This window comes from Stylophora pistillata, chromosome 4 (genome assembly GCF_964205215.1).
Source record: "Stylophora pistillata chromosome 4, jaStyPist1.2, whole genome shotgun sequence".
In the NCBI taxonomy this organism is placed as follows: domain Eukaryota; kingdom Metazoa; phylum Cnidaria; class Anthozoa; order Scleractinia; family Pocilloporidae; genus Stylophora; species Stylophora pistillata.
Genome location: NC_142522.1, coordinates 7,991,105 through 8,006,675, shown reverse-complemented (window position 1 = coordinate 8,006,675; position 15,571 = coordinate 7,991,105). Strand labels below are relative to the sequence as shown.

General features: G+C 38.2%; 3 protein-coding genes across 4 annotated transcripts in view; 2 read left to right on the top strand and 1 right to left on the bottom strand.

The window, feature by feature from the left end:
* LOC111346111 (chloride channel protein C) overlaps positions 1-2,305 on the bottom strand; it is a 23,015-nt gene extending 20,710 nt beyond the window's left edge. For both annotated transcript variants that reach the window (XM_088757034.1, XM_088757035.1), the window contains exons 1-3: positions 2,238-2,305; positions 1,906-2,120; positions 278-399 (exon numbers count right to left, since the gene is read on the bottom strand). In XM_088757034.1, coding sequence (XP_088613160.1) covers positions 278-399; positions 1,906-2,120; positions 2,238-2,244 — 344 coding nt within the window. In that variant the 5' untranslated portion in view covers positions 2,245-2,305. The remainder of the gene's footprint in view (positions 1-277; positions 400-1,905; positions 2,121-2,237) is intronic.
* Positions 2,306-2,995: 690 nt separating this feature from the next.
* On the top strand, positions 2,996-4,094 carry LOC148732238 (octopamine receptor beta-1R-like). The gene has a single exon (XM_088757037.1). The coding sequence runs from the start codon at positions 3,046-3,048 to the stop codon at positions 3,967-3,969; it is 924 nt and encodes a 307-aa protein (XP_088613163.1). The 5' UTR covers positions 2,996-3,045; the 3' UTR covers positions 3,970-4,094.
* Positions 4,095-12,138: 8,044 nt separating this feature from the next.
* LOC148732237 (uncharacterized) lies at positions 12,139-15,568 on the top strand. The gene is made up of 2 exons (XM_088757036.1): positions 12,139-12,277; positions 13,634-15,568. The coding sequence occupies exon 2, from the start codon at positions 13,748-13,750 to the stop codon at positions 15,038-15,040; it is 1,293 nt and encodes a 430-aa protein (XP_088613162.1). The 5' UTR covers positions 12,139-12,277; positions 13,634-13,747; the 3' UTR covers positions 15,041-15,568.
* The last annotated feature ends 3 nt before the right edge of the window (positions 15,569-15,571 follow it).

The following is a 15,571-nucleotide window of genomic DNA, read 5'->3' as shown; positions in this document are numbered from 1 at the left end:
ATCATTCAACAATTGTTATATCAGTAAAGAGATTTGCACAATAGCTATGGAGCTCTCATTACAGGTCACTTGGAAACCTTTACCTTACTACCTTGCCAATGATAGACATTGCCTTGCATGCACCAAGGTGTAGGTCAAGCATCACATCATGATTTCACTTGCATTCATTCTGTCATTTTGTGCACCGTAAGGACAACACATTTGCTTGTCATTCAATGAAAGATGTGTAGAATACTTGTAAATAAATGTAATAATATACAAAGTTACTAACACATACTCTGATATGACATCAATAAGTTGATGCATGAGAAATCCAATAAATCCAACTGAGAATCCAATCATTCCCATCATCACCCAACGGTCCCAATCAAGACGTGATGGCTGCTGCTTTAGCCAGTTCTAGAATCAGCCAAAAAAAAAAAAAAATCCAAGTGAATAAATGGAAACATGGCCATCCCCTCAATTTTTTTTTTTTTTTTTTTTTACATCCCTGTTTCTCCTATAAAAGCAGGTTGGTTAATCTTCCTTGTGTTCTCCCTTATTAATGGTTTGTTACCCAGGAAATTTCTAATTTCATAAATCAAATGTGATTTCTGTTAAGAAAGAAATTAAAGTCCCTGGCTACATGTTTTATACAAAATACTGAAAAAGTAAAGGTGTTCAGAACTTTAAAGACAGTGTAATTTTTTTTCTATATTTTCAAAAACAAAGGGTTAATTGAGCTGTCAGATGTGAAACATCTTAAAGGGATGGCCAAATTAAAATTTGCAAAGCAAAGGTGTGTATATATATCTTATTAACCAAGTGTGAGGGCCGTACTGGGAGAATATCGGCCCGAGGTCTTGATAGTACGGACCGAGCGCAGCGAGGTCTGTCCGAAAAAGACCGAGGGCTGATATTCTTCCAGTACGGTCCCGAGCAAGCTTGGTTAATAAGAGATTTATTATACGACTGAAGTTCAAAGGGACACAAGTGCGGTATCATTCGGGACCATTCGGGAGAGTGCCCGGTCCAATACTGAGAGAATATTGACCGGCAATAGAGCATTTTGATTGGTTGATTTTAGTTATTGGCCCTCTGACTGCCCGAGTCATGTAATAAATGTTTATACATACAACATTTACAGATCCATAAGACACATGAGCTAACCTTTTGTATTTCTGACAAGAAAATAAGAAAAGGAATGGCATTTGGGTCTAGCATAGAGGTACAACCTCAGTGGGGTGGGGGTTGAGAAAGGGGGGGGGGGACTTACAAAAAGTTTGTGAGGAGAAGTGCCAATGAGGCCTTCTAAACCCTGGAGCTGTTTGAGACAAAATCCATTAAGTGTGACATTGAAACAAATTGAGTTATAGAGAATAAGATACTAAAAGCAGGTCAATGTTAGGTTTTTGTGTTAACATGCATATCAAGCTTAATCCTTCCACTCCAAGAAGTGATTAACAGGTAACTTCTCCCTTTAAAATGGATATTATCATCCTCCAAACAGGTACTGAGAATACTCCAACTCATCAGGTACAAGCTTTTGTCTAGTGATCTAACACCAAATCTTCCTAACTACGTTGCAAGGAAATGTGTTGTAGCTAAGAGAGAGAATTGCAATCAGATCTTGGGTTAAGCCATTACCATGAAGTAGCAAGGAAAATCTGAAATCTAACACCCTTGAATTAAGTCAAGCACCTCAGTTCTGTATCTGTATGATATCTGTCCACCTAGAAAGGTAACTCCTACTCTTTCCAAATTCCTGGCTGGACAGCAAGCTTTGGGATCGTTAAACTTGAAAGAGCTTTCCGTTGACCTTCCCGGAAGCAACCTTCCATGCACACACCCTCACCCTACCCTTGACCGCAAAATTATGGAGTTAAAAATTCGCTCTTTTGATTTCTTTTAGCCTCGCTAACTAACCTTGTAGACAGCACTGTGAGGAGGAAGATAGTCTACACTTTCGAAGGTAGCGAGCTTTTCCTTTTCTTCCTCCGTGTAATGGTGGTTTACATAGCGACTTTCGAATTCTCGGCCCTTTTGGAAGAAACTGGTCTGAGTTGCTGTCGGTAAAGCGTCTTCGTCAGCGTGAGAAGATGACACACCGTACTTGCTTGGTTTTCTTCTTATTGACATTTCTTACAAATGGAAAACAGGCCTCTCAGAGTGGCACAATAATAAAGTATTTTCATGCAAATCCAGCATGTAATTGTTCTTTCATGGTGCGTTAAGTGCCGTTGATTGCTGCTACAAACCTGTCATCGGAGATGTTTTTGTCCGACAACTGGTCGTTAATATCCGAATATTTCCGATTATCTACGACGGAGGATCGTGTAGCGCAATCGCCCGAGTGATCGTGTAACAACACAGACATTCCAAGCTTACGTCATTTTCTACGATGACTGTTCCTGAGAAATTATCAAGCCTACCTCGTTGATAATTTTCCTCATTCTTGTAACCTGTCTGCCTTTGAAAATGTAAGAAAAATTTACATACCGATCACTCCTGATCCTGGGAGCAAAACATCTACAGATTTGCCTCCAATTTATATGATGCATTATCTATTGGGTTCATTTTAAACATTGCATTAAGACAAGTATATAAGGACTCCCCCCTCTCCCCTCCTCGGGATGTCATCATGCATCATGCAAATTTTTTACAATAAAACACACTGCGAAGAATCTCTTATGTAGGGCTTGACAGAGAAACGGAATTAGCTGCAGGCAACGTTTAGCTCAGATCGGCAAAGCTCTCTTAAAACTAAAAGATAACAAAAATCGATTGTAGTATCTTGGGGAGGGTACTTTTTTATTGGGGCGGGTGGGTCGAGGTATTTTAGAAAGTTTTTTGCGAAAAAAGTCGTGGCCCTCCCACTTCCCAGAATGGATTAATGCACAATGACCCTTCACAAATGCCTACACAAAAACATCTGACCTTCCCACCACCTCCTCCTCCAAGACAAAAAATAACAGGAGCTAGGCAGCAAATTATTCTGCAGCCTGGCTGACAACGGCGTGCCTGGTTGGAAACAGCCTTATCTGCATAGCCGTGTACAGGAACGAAATGCTTCGTATGTCGACAAACCTCTACCTGATTTCTCTAGCCATGAGTGATATCATCAATGCTGTCATCGTAATGCCTTTGACTGTGGGTGTCCTCATTACAGGGGAATGGCCTTACAGCGAAGCTGTCTGCGATTTCCACGCGTTCTTTACCCTGTTTTCTGTTCATGTTTCCCCGACCACAATGGGACTGACGGCCTTCAACAGATACGTACGTATCGTTAAGCCTCAAAACTACCCAAGAATCTTCACTGAAGCTCGGTCAAAAATATATGTTGCTGCGATTTGGCTGACTGTCGCAGGGTACGTTTCCATTCCCAAGGTGGCAGGCTGGACTGATTATGGCTTCTTCGCTGGATACGCCGTTTGCACAATTGTGCAACCCACAGAAACTATGAGGACAGTTCATTACAGCATCGTCATCTGTTTTTTCTTTCTTCTTCCACTCAGAGTTGCATCAGTTTCCTACTACAAGGTCTTCAAGGAAATAAAAAAACACAACCTGAACATGGCTTCTACAGCCCAAGCCGAGGACAGGGAAAATCGTTTAACAGTCAAAGAGATCAAGGTTACCAAATCGCTCACCATTGTTGTGTTCGCGTTTGCATTGTGTTGGATTCCATTTTGGATCATTGTGGTTATACAGCGCTTCGCTTCAAATACTGTTGCTCCGCGTATCGTCCAACTGCTGTGTCCATTTTTGATGTTCTTTTCAAGCACCATCAACCCATTTATATATGCTGGCATGAATCCCTCCTTCCGAGCCGAGTTTCGTCGAATTTTGCTCTGCAAAATGAAGTCATTACAAGTTTGTAAGGAGCTCCGAGGTTCTAAAGATTTTGAGTTAAAGAAAATGTCGGCGGGAAGCGACCTTAAAGTGGAAAATCAGGAAGAAAAGGGAAGTACATCAATCAAAAACTTGTGAACTGGCGAAACGCACGAAATAAACAAAAAATTGAAGATACTGGGAAAATGACATTAATTAAAATGCTGAATTTAAATCCTTTCCTTTCACCACATTATATGATTTGTCGCGCAATTTTAATTGAATATTGGTTGTTAATGAATGCCTTGTTAATATTTATTACATCAAATTTTAGTTTATTTCAATTCAGGTAAGTTTCGAATCCAAGAGAAATTTAAAGGAAGAGAATAAGCTTAGTACAAATGACGAAACCGTAGATACAATGTCCTCATTAGATTTTCCATTTTAGAACCGATCTTTGTATGGCAGAAATTATAATAGGCCCCGCTAAAAAGGCTGCACCTTCGTAAACTTGCCAACCCCCGCCCCCCACCTCCTCTAAAATTTATTTTAAAAAAAATATCGTAATGATTTGAACTCGTAATTCCAAGGAAACATTTGCTTTTTAGAATATGCTACACGAAAAGCAAGAAGTAGTACATTTCTCTCAGTATACTAAAAAATAATGGAAAATTTAATTACTGAGCATAAGTTTGCCGCTTCGACCGCCCGGCGGTAAGCATCACTTGCTAATCACGGCCGTGGTAGCCACGCAGTACAATGTTATTCAACGAAATATGAAGGTAATTAAAAGTATGTACATGAAGGAAACTGTTACAGACGAGGATTACAAGGAGCAACAGTTAAGAATAATTATTGGGCTGTCCAAAAATTTTCCACGGATACCTTTCGGGCATGGGCAATTTCTCGCTTGATATCGTAACATTCAGAATTGAACTTTGGCAGTTTAACCGATGACAAATGGATTTCTGTTTTATTTCTTTAATTTTTTTTTTAATTGATCCTAAAGACGTAAAAAGATACCCCCTCCCCTTTTTATTACTGAGTAGAAAGCCAACGATACTTTTCTTTTCCAGCTTTTTGGTTTCGGCTGATTTTGCGACGTCTGTATTCAAGGTTACTATTAGGGGTATCGAATGGTCTCTGCGAGCATTTGCGGGCATGCGAGCAGTGTGTTTATTCTTGCGAGCACGAGCAGTTATCAAATTTTTTTTTTACGAGCAGCGAGCAGTTTAGAAAATACAGATGGTGAGCAGCTAGCACTTCGAGTACTTCGTAAATTTTCCGCAAGCCGGAATCTCTCTTTTATTGATAGGATACGTTGTTTTTCACCAAGTAATAGCTAATAATCTGGCTGACACTTCCAAAACAGAACAATAGGTGCAAAGTTAGGGCAGCTCAACCAGTCCCAGCATCTTACAGCTTACTGTGCCCTACTTGATGCCAAATTACGTCACGTAGCTTCACGTGAGTCAGTCAGGGTGGACGCTCAAGAACTTCAAGAGCTCTCAAGGAGACGCACTAGATCCAAAGCCCGCGATCTAAAGTTTCTCATCTCTTTCTAACCCGACGCTAAAAATAGATGGTATGTTTTTTCGGTTATATAGTTCTTATGAAATGTAAATAACTTGGCATTCGGTCTAACAAACATTTTGGGCTTCGGTTTCGATGATCAGCAAACTGGTTTCCCGTTGATCGACTGAAAAAGATTCAACGTAATGAAGCTATATTTATTTGGAGGCTTTAGAATCTAACCAATTACAGCCGTACAGATCTGACAAGCTCTAGTAGTAGCTCTGAAGGTCAAATAGTACTGGTAATAGTAGTATTTCTCTAGATTACTTTCTACTTCGCGGGTTCCTTTTGAGAAGAATTCTTACATTTCGTGTTTCCGCGCGACATGGAGACAATAAGTTTCTAGATATGTCTCCTCGTTTGGCTAGGCCTTTAATTTCTAATCAAAATGATTAAAGCAAAATTTTATTTAAGAACTTCCGGTAAAGCCCAAACGACCGAGAGTTGTTATTAATGTTGTTTTGTTTAATCGGGCTTTATATGCCACCGTTTGGCGTCGGATTTTAATAGTTATTATTACTAGTGGCCAGGAAGCTTCCAAGGTTGAAAAAACCGCTACAAAATGCGATCCGAGTACAGTTTGAAAATATTATGACTCCGTCCATTTTATTTCCCATTACACACTGGAAAATCCATAATGTCTACAAATCCTGATGATTTGCTCAAATAAATGGGAATTTAGATCAACAAAGGTTCGCAAGTAATGTTGTCTCCACAGGAGATTATTTCACCTCCCCTTATGTCGAGCTTCCTATCAGAATTTCCTGATAATAGATCGTGTTATAGTCTCATTTTCTTGTTCAAGCGAAAGAAGGTTCAAATCATTGGGTAAAATACCCGGGAAACTGGTCAAAGAAACGACAATTGTAAGTCAAGCTTCAAGCAATGAAAGCGAATCTACCGAGAGAAAAAGCAAAACCATTATTAACAGAAATGAAATCTTTTGGGTACTTGTTGATAACCTAAAAAACAAGTGAATAGATAACGATCACATATTTGAACTGCGAAACTGTACCCCTCTCAAGCAGAAAGCCTGCGAAAATGAACTATGATAAAGTATAAATCAACAAGCGAAATGCTTGTCATAGAGCTTCGTGTGTTTTTCCGAGACAGTGCCTCCAAAACAGTTACAGGATGAACTGCTGAAGAAAGACTGAAGCCGGAGGTAGGGATGTTTCAACCCTTTTGTTTTAACCACATCATAACTGACTTATCGTTTATATATGAATAAAAAATAACGACAAATTAAAGCAGGATAAACGAAGTTTCAAGCAATCGAGCATATCAGTAACGAGAATGCGAGCATATGAGCAGTTGCAAAAATTGTGCGAGCACGAGCAAGCGAGCACCCGTGTAATTTTTGCGAGCAATTCGCGCAAAAGCCAAATTTTGCGAGCACTTGTAAATTGAATGGGACCATTCGATACCCCTACTATTAGTGGAAATCACACGAATGGACCTGATGCTAAAAATTGTAATGCCCTGAGTGATCTTGTTGGAGCGGGCAAAAAAACAATCGCCTGCTTGCCTTTAAGACCTTTCTTTTGCTCTTCTTAGCTTTGATATTTCACGCTCCAAGGGCCAATTGCATGATATTTTATCGATGTTAGGTGTATTCTAATCATTTCTGTAATGTGAAATTCACATCTACATTAAATCTAATTACAATATAGCGAAGTTGTGTTAAAAAAGAAAATTATGAGGATACATTGAGTTGTTGCTGGTTAAAAATACCCATAACAAATTGACAAAAGTTCGACCGAAGAAACAATGTTTATTGTATGCCATTAATATATTATCTTATTTTCATTAAATCCAGTCACAAATTTTGCGAAGTCGCGAGAAGAAAAAAAGATTGGTGGTAAAGCCTTCAGAGGATATAATACACTGTAATTAACAATTATTCACGGTCGTGGAGGAGAGAAGTGGTGAATATTTATCGGCACTAAAGTAAATATAACTATACAACAATGCTTCACAGAAACAAAAAAAAAAACAGTTTGTTTCTGTCGATACACCGAAAAAAGTTCGGAAACTAAACTTTTGACTCGGACGCGCGATTTTGTATTGTCGGCTGCTCGGAGGTGAAAAAATACACTTCCGCACCAGCCGATCTGCGCGTGGGAAAAGCATCATTCACCTGTGTGGTATATATTTTTTAGATATGCTCTCAATCAGAAAAATTTGACTTGACTGACACAATTTGTGTAATGCTCAAGAGAAGAATAATTCGCAAATGCCTCAATCCTCGATCCTGGTACGAATTGACGCGCGGTTCGAGTTAGCGAGGGTTCCAGTTTTCCATAGTCACCTGTGTTTTTAAGTTCCATGCTGACCTTTTTCTTTTCTGGTGAGTTTAACTTTTTGTTTCCTTATCATAAAAGACAGGAATTAGGGGAAGCGTATCACTTTCGTTCCTCAAAATTTCTTAAATACGTTAAATTAAGATTGTGCAAAAATTCTGGATTAATCTCTGGGTAGAGTGTAAAGACTCCTATCAACAATCCACGGTGTGGTGGGTTTTTGTGAGAAAGGAGATATATCTTTCAGCACAGCGCCTTTGGTTAAGGAAAGTACCCTTGATAAAAACAATATACGGTGGCAATTTATGTTCTCAGCTTTCCTTATCAGACTTAAAGTAAACGGAAATGAGGAAAAATCGTCCTTCTTACCAAATTTATTTCAACCAATCCAAATGCTTTGGAGAATATTGATCTAATGAAGGACATTCTACATAAATGCTGGATACTCATTCTTAGCCTGCATCTATTGGTTTCCTAATTGGAGTAAAGAAAGCTCCAACACATTTGATGGCACCTGTATCCTGAAAAAGTAATTTTAATTCGTCAAAATGTTCCGTAGACACATTGATTAAATGAAGACACCCTTAATTGCCACAATTTCTACACATTGATTTTATCCATGATGCCGCTGGACGATTCGAAAATTTGTTGCAGCTAGCATTGTGCCATGATTGCGGGACTATGAAAGTTTGAACGATCAAGTTTGTAATTTATGGTAAGAATATTCGAAGGATGAAAGAGAAGGATTCCCTAAATCTTGATGAAATTATTGAAAATTAGGTTTTCATTGGTTTCATGAGAGATTTGAGTAATTATTGTACGAGTCGTATGACACAGTATAATATATAACATTTTGGTACTCGTTTATATCCAGTCAAATAACTGTTTTAGGATTTACTCAACTCGCCATTTAAAGGGTACATCATAACCTAAATTACCCTTTTGTGTAGTTGTATAATATGTATTTCTTTGTCGTAATTTGATTCCTCGGTATGGAAGGTTAAAATGTTCAACTCCTTGAATTCACAGCAGATCTACTGGTCAGTTATCTGTGATTGCAGCTGGCAACACCGACCAGAGATAGGCGTAACTTATGATTAAAATCTTTGAGTGACATTTCCCTCGCATGATCTTCCGTGCACGCTCGATATTTTTTTTAAAGCTCAGTCTAACACTAATGCTAACTATTTGAATTCAGTGCAATTAGCTCATTTAACTAAAACAGGTGAGTGTGGTTGCGATCTTTTAGCTTCAGAAATTAAGGGCCCTTGATTTTCAGAGGTATAAGATATCACTGTACCGCCGACATCTTTGAAAACCCGCTTTTGTTCAAGGAAACCAAGGTTTTACTTTGTTAACCAACTCTGACAGAGTGGCGGATACGTGGTGGCACGTAACGAGGAAAAGCATTTCTGATCAGTTTTTAACACCAGGATTCATGACTACTGGGTAGTTGGTGTTTTTAAGTCTCGCTTTGTGATTGGTTATAAAAAGAGACGCAATCTATTTCCCAAGGAATATTCAATGCTAGTTCGTGAACTCGACACGTCACTCTCTACTTGATATACAATGAAGTTTCCAATAAATGTAGCAAAAAAATCCCTGACTATACGATCGCATTTCGCATTGATAATGCTCTCATCTCAGTTTTATCGTAACGGTTATTTACCGAATGATAAAATGTCATACTCCAGACAAATTTCTTTTTCGTGCACACGATCTTTATTGTCCAGTTTTGGAGATTTCAAGACCACGGCAGAAAAAGAATTGCACCGCCGGAAGGGCAGCTTAAAGACTAAACATCAAACGGGTTTTTGTATTAAAACTTTTTTCCATTTTTTTTTTTGTATTATGACAATTTTTCTTACAAAATTCTAATTTAATTTAGAAAAATGGACATCTATGAAACATAACAGCAACTGAACTGCTTCCAGGTGTCACAACAATCGTTTCGTTTTTGTATTTTTCTGCTCGCTAAAACTCCTTCAAGTTATAATGCTTACACGAACAGCTTTGTGTTATCAATTGATTGGACTGAGTTCAACTTAAGGTCAGAGCAGAATACGAGAATAATTTCTTTCTCCTGCAGTTTCAAATAAAGTCACCTTCCCTTCTAAAGTTTTAATCACCAGCTGGTTATAGCTGTGACACTTGTCGAGCTGAATTTGAAAGAGCCAGAAGAAAGTTTTCCCCATCATCATCTTTATAAAGAGAACTCGTGAGCAGTCTCAACAATACAAATCAGACACTAAGAGAACTTCATAGCTGGTTCGTGATTGTTTCTCACCCAAAGTGCTGAAAGATAAAGATATAGGAGTTTGCTGATAGCCCAAGGAAGAACACTTTGACTTAAGACCCGGTGTTGCACTTAAAGTTGATATTCGTGCATGGCGAGTAATTTAAAGACGGATAATTTTTCCGTCTCGCTTCGCGTCGCCGCAGAATTAGAGGTTTTCTCGCCTTATTTCGAGCACTCTCAGAAGGCTCATAAAAGAATGATTTTTCAGTTGGTGGCAGAATGATAAAGTCAGGGCTTTAATCAGATCTCGTTTGCTCACTCAGTTTACGGCTCTCAACGATTCAGGAAGCTTGTTTACACGAAGGGAAGAATTAACTCCGGGAAATGAAAAGCTGTATTGTTTCAAGCTTCATTTGAAAAAGAAAATAAGTACTATTAGCAGATTTTGTAATCAATCGCGCATGTGTATTTTGATAGGGGCGAAATATTCTTTTATGATTCCTTGCTAGGCGGTTTGCCCCAGATCTGTTTCATTTTCTCAAAAGTTTTCCTTTCTTATGGACGAGTAAAGTTAAAAAAAAAAAAAAATATGAGCAGTATAACAAATATTTACCCACAGTGAGGGATTTAAGTCAACTGAATCCAATATGCATATGGTGTGGTTTCACGACGTTAATGGAAAAGTGCAAAACTGAGGATGATTAATTCACAATATCCGGTGGCGAAGAGGTTTCACCCACATATAATCATCACATATCCACAAATATTGAGAATAGACAACTGAGAACTCGTTTGTTTCGGTAAAAAAGAACGTTAACAATAATAGCAAGAGATTTAAATATAGGTCCAGATGGTCTGTCTCAATGCCATGCAGGGTAAATTGCAAACATTGCAAATATGAATCCTTGATGGAAGAGTGCAAATCGGTAAAAGCATAACAAACTCACAAAAATCATCGGCAAAAAGGTATTCAACATGTGCAAACCGGATCATTAAGTGCCTGTAATAACCGGTCTGTGCCCTGTGTCGTAAAGTAAGACCGACTGCGAGCACGTCATCAGCTAATGAGAGAACGAAGGATTTTGGCCCGCTAGAATGATTCAGGGAAAACATTCAGCTCTAATATAAGTTGTATTTTTCACACCCCTTGAGTGGTTTTCTACCGACTCAGTAACAATGTTTTTAAAAACAAGTTCTAGTATACTACAACAATTTTATGTGAAAACTATTCCATATATCAAGATATCAAAAGTGCTCCTTTAACAAATGTGCGCCAAGTAAATAAATATCATTTAGAATTGCCGTGTGCGTGGTTAGGTTGGTTTAAAGTCGCCTTTAACAAATCTTTTGAAAAACAAAAACAAAAACAAAAAAAAAACTAGCTCACAGAGTTATTAAAATGTTCATTTTGATTCCAGTTCACTTTGATTTCTTCACAATCTTAACCAGACTCGTTAACCGTTTTGAATAATTCTTTAGCTAAGTTTTCACAGGGTGGTGTAGTTATGGGCTGGAAAACAAGCCAAATAAGGCTTCAGATCATTTTAAGGTTCGTTTTTGCAATACGAATTCTCAATAATTTCGTAATTTGAAGTGTTACAGGTGCATGTCAAGGGTGAGGTTCTCTTCTTCAATATGACTTTACGCTGTCAGTTTTGTATGATGATTCTTTTAAAAACACTTCATTTGTAATGCTGAAAACATGGAGAGAAAATGGAATAGCGAGGGAATAAGTCTGACGGTGTGGCCAAATTACAAAAGACACGGAAAAAACCTAAATATTAAATAATTTTTCATGCTGTTGTTATACTGTTCGGCGTGTCTGCGGGTGTACGAAATCTCCATAATAATACTTTTAACAGATATCTATTATTAGTTTTTGATGAATATTCATTCAAAACATTTCAGTTTTGCATGATGTGGCACGACAGTTAATCAAACTTCAGGTATCAGAAGGAACCTGATGCGACCTGTTCCTTAACTTTTTTTAAGGTATCATTAAACGTTTGTAACGTATTCGAGAAGGCTTATCAAGTTTTAATTGGTTATACCTTTTAGAAAGTTCAAGTGTTACCTCAAACAAGTCCATAGAAGTGTCATCACAATGAGAACATTTGTTCGTTGCACCATAGTTAGTAGAGGGAACTACTAACTATGGTTGCACAGTATATAATTTGTCTACAGCAATATACATCTTTCAATTCTTCAGGGACAAAAGGCAGTTTGATGCAGAAAAGAGTTACTACCAAGTCTCATCACAACTTGATGTATCACTACGCTTTTAACTACCTCTGCGTGTGTCTTTCATTATGGAGAGGCCCGCAAGATATCCAAGCAAGCACAAGGGAAAGTTAGTGGCCTTTAGTGTTTGTCATGTTTTTTTTTCTGTTAATCCTTTTTATTGGCAAAGGAAGAGTATCAAGTTAGGTATGCATTGTAGTCTGGACAATCTTCTTCGATGCCACTTATTCCATCTTAGCTCCATTTAGGTTACGGAGGTTTTTTTTGGCTTAAAAAATCTTTTCAAAAGGCACCACTAACTATGAAAAAATCCACTATTCGTGGCTCCATTCAAATTAGTAATATATTCCTTGGGTTTAAATTGTGTCAACCATCATGCATCTGCACCTGGATTAAGCTCACTGTTTCAGTCAAAGCAAATCTCCCATCAAAACGTTATAACTATCTTTAATTGGGCATATTTTGACGATATAAAACCTTTACATGGTAATTAATTGACAGTACTAGTCTTCAAATCTGTCACTTTCTTCATTTTAAACCATCAAGTTTCGTGCGTTTCATCAATCGTATAGGCTGCAGGTTTCTTTTCTGCCGCAGTAAATTATCCTTGATTCAACTGCCAATAAATCTCGTCGGAATTCTTTCGAAATTAAGAATTAACGAAAAATAGTGCGTTTAAGCATAGCTAATATTAGAATAGAAAGCTCGAAGTCATTTTAAACAGTTTTTATTTCAAATAAGTAAATTTTAGATTGCTTGCTTTTCTTTTTTCTTTTCTTTCTCTTTTTCTTTTTTTTTTTTTCTTTTGCCATGCAATAGATTTATCTTGCTTTACCCATATAGCAATTCAGTTCAGGATTTTGAAAAATTAATGACTCAGTCAAACCATATTTACAAATCTACGCAGAAAATCAATTTAAAACGGGTCTTGGGTTTTTCCCCTCTGAGGTCAGGAGGCCTTTCCGCGGAGAATTTAGAATTCCTTTTATTCCTTGACTTAATGAATTAACCTTTTTGTGTGTTTAATTTTGTTTTTGGTTTCTAGTTTTCTTTTGCGTAGACATCTTACATGCGAAACGGGCCCAAACAGTGCTCTTTTTTTTATTTGCATGAAATTCAGCCCTCCTGGCCTCGGCACGTACAAGTAAAGGAAAACTAAGTAATCATGCCCGCCAGAACGAAACAGGTTTTGATCGCTTTTCGTCTGCAGATCAAAAGTGATTATTTAAATCGAGAGGGAAAGGACGATGTTGTTTCTCCGGCTTGGAATCCAGTGGGTTACCATATTTTCTTCTCATGGAGCTCAGCTTGACTTTTGAAAAATAAGACGTGAAATGAACATTTAAAATCGCTCGTTTGATTTAAGCTTTAACACACGTATTTGCACGCGCTTTCCCTTAGTTTGGATACCATTTACAGTTGTGGCAAATCTTTATTTAGGATTTCCTGAACTTTTACTTCAAAGGTATTGCGTGCTCATTTGACGCCAGCTTATGTGGTTGGCAACAGTCTTCAAAAGACAACTTTGATTGGACTCTGCAGTCTGGGCTGACTCCTACTGAAGATACTGGGCCAAGGAATGGAGATCACACGAACGGGGGAGGTATATTTAGGAAGAGATAGAGATAGAGATAGAGATAGAGATAGAGATAGAGACAGAGACACAGACAGAGATAGAGATAGAGATAGAGATAGAGATAGAGACAGAGACAGAGATAGAGATAGAGATAGAGATAGAGACAGAGACAGAGATAGAGATAGAGATAGAGACAGAGACAGAGACAGAGACAGAGATAGAGATAGAGATAGAGATAGAGACAGAGACAGAGATAGAGATAGAGATAGAGACACAGACAGAGATAGAGATAGAGATAGAGATAGAGACAGAGACAGAGATAGAGATAGAGATAGAGATAGAGACAGAGACAGAGATAGAGATAGAGATAGAGATAGAGACAGAGACAGAGACAGAGATAGAGATAGAGATAGAGATAGAGATAGAGACAGAGATAGAGACAGAGACAGAGATAGAGATAGAGACAGAGACAGAGACAGAGATAGAGATAGAGATAGAGACAGAGACAGAGACAGAGACAGAGATAGAGATAGAGATAGAGATAGAGACAGAGATAGAGACAGAGATAGAGATAGAGACAGAGACAGAGACAGAGACAGAGATAGAGATAGAGATAGAGATAGAGACAGAGACAGAGACAGAGACAGAGATAGAGATAAAGATAGAGATAGAGATAGAGAGAGAGATAGAGATAGAGATAGAGATAGAGACAGAGACAGAGATAGAGATAGAGATAGAGACAGAGACAGAGACAGAGATAGAGATAGAGATAGAGATAGAGACAGAGACAGAGATAGAGATAGAGATAGAGACAGAGACAGAGACAGAGATAGAGATAGAGATAGAGACAGAGACAGAGACAGAGATAGAGATAGAGATAGAGACAGAGACAGAGACAGAGATAGAGATAGAGACAGAGACAGAGACAGAGATAGAGATAGAGATAGAGATAGAGACAGAGACAGAGACAGAGATAGAGATAGAGATAGAGATAGAGACAGAGACAGAGATAGAGATAGAGATAGAGATAGAGACAGAGACAGAGACAGAGACAGAGATAGAGATAGAGATAGAGACAGAGACAGAGATAGAGATAGAGATAGAGATAGAGACAGAGATAGAGATAGAGATAGAGACAGAGACAGAGATAGAGATAGAGATAGAGACAGAGATAGAGATAGAGATAGAGATAGAGACAGAGATAGAGACAGAGACAGAGACAGAGACAGAGATAGAGATAGAGATAGAGATAGAGACAGAGATAGAGATAGAGATAGAGATAGAGATAGAGCGTGATTGAATGGCGATAGAATAGTGCTAAAGTATGCACAACAGCGAATCGCTAGCGAGCGCGGGTTTAACTGAATGAAAATCAGAAACAGAGGACTGAAAAAGTAAGCTTTCCATACTATGATTCAACTCGTAACTTAGTTGTATCATTAATGTCCGTCATTCGATAAGATCATCATAAATTTAAGCACCTTCTATGAAGAAAACAATATAAACCGTATTTAACCGACAAAACAGCTTAAAAGGGGTAAAGTTGCGGATGGTTTTGGTGTTGCACCTGATAAGTCGCGAGGGTGGCATGAACGATCACGATCAATTTAACAAGAGCCATGCAAATAAACCTTTGACCATCAAATGAGAAAGATTTCCTAAAACTCCGTTGTACGCTACGTGCTTACGTTTTTTTCTTTTTCAACAGGGAAATACCTTTACACCGAAGCTGACTATCCAAGGAAGAAAAATGACATTGCTCAGATTATTTCACCGTCTTTCTCTGGTGCTTTTTGTGTCTCATTCTTCTATCACATGCATGGAGCT

Excerpts from the sequence above, each read along its gene's own strand:
- LOC148732237 (XM_088757036.1), top strand. The coding sequence starts at position 13,748 with ATGGAGATCACACGAACGGGGGAGGTATATTTAGGAAGAGATAGAGAT.
- LOC148732238 (XM_088757037.1), top strand. The coding sequence starts at position 3,046 with ATGCTTCGTATGTCGACAAACCTCTACCTGATTTCTCTAGCCATGAGT.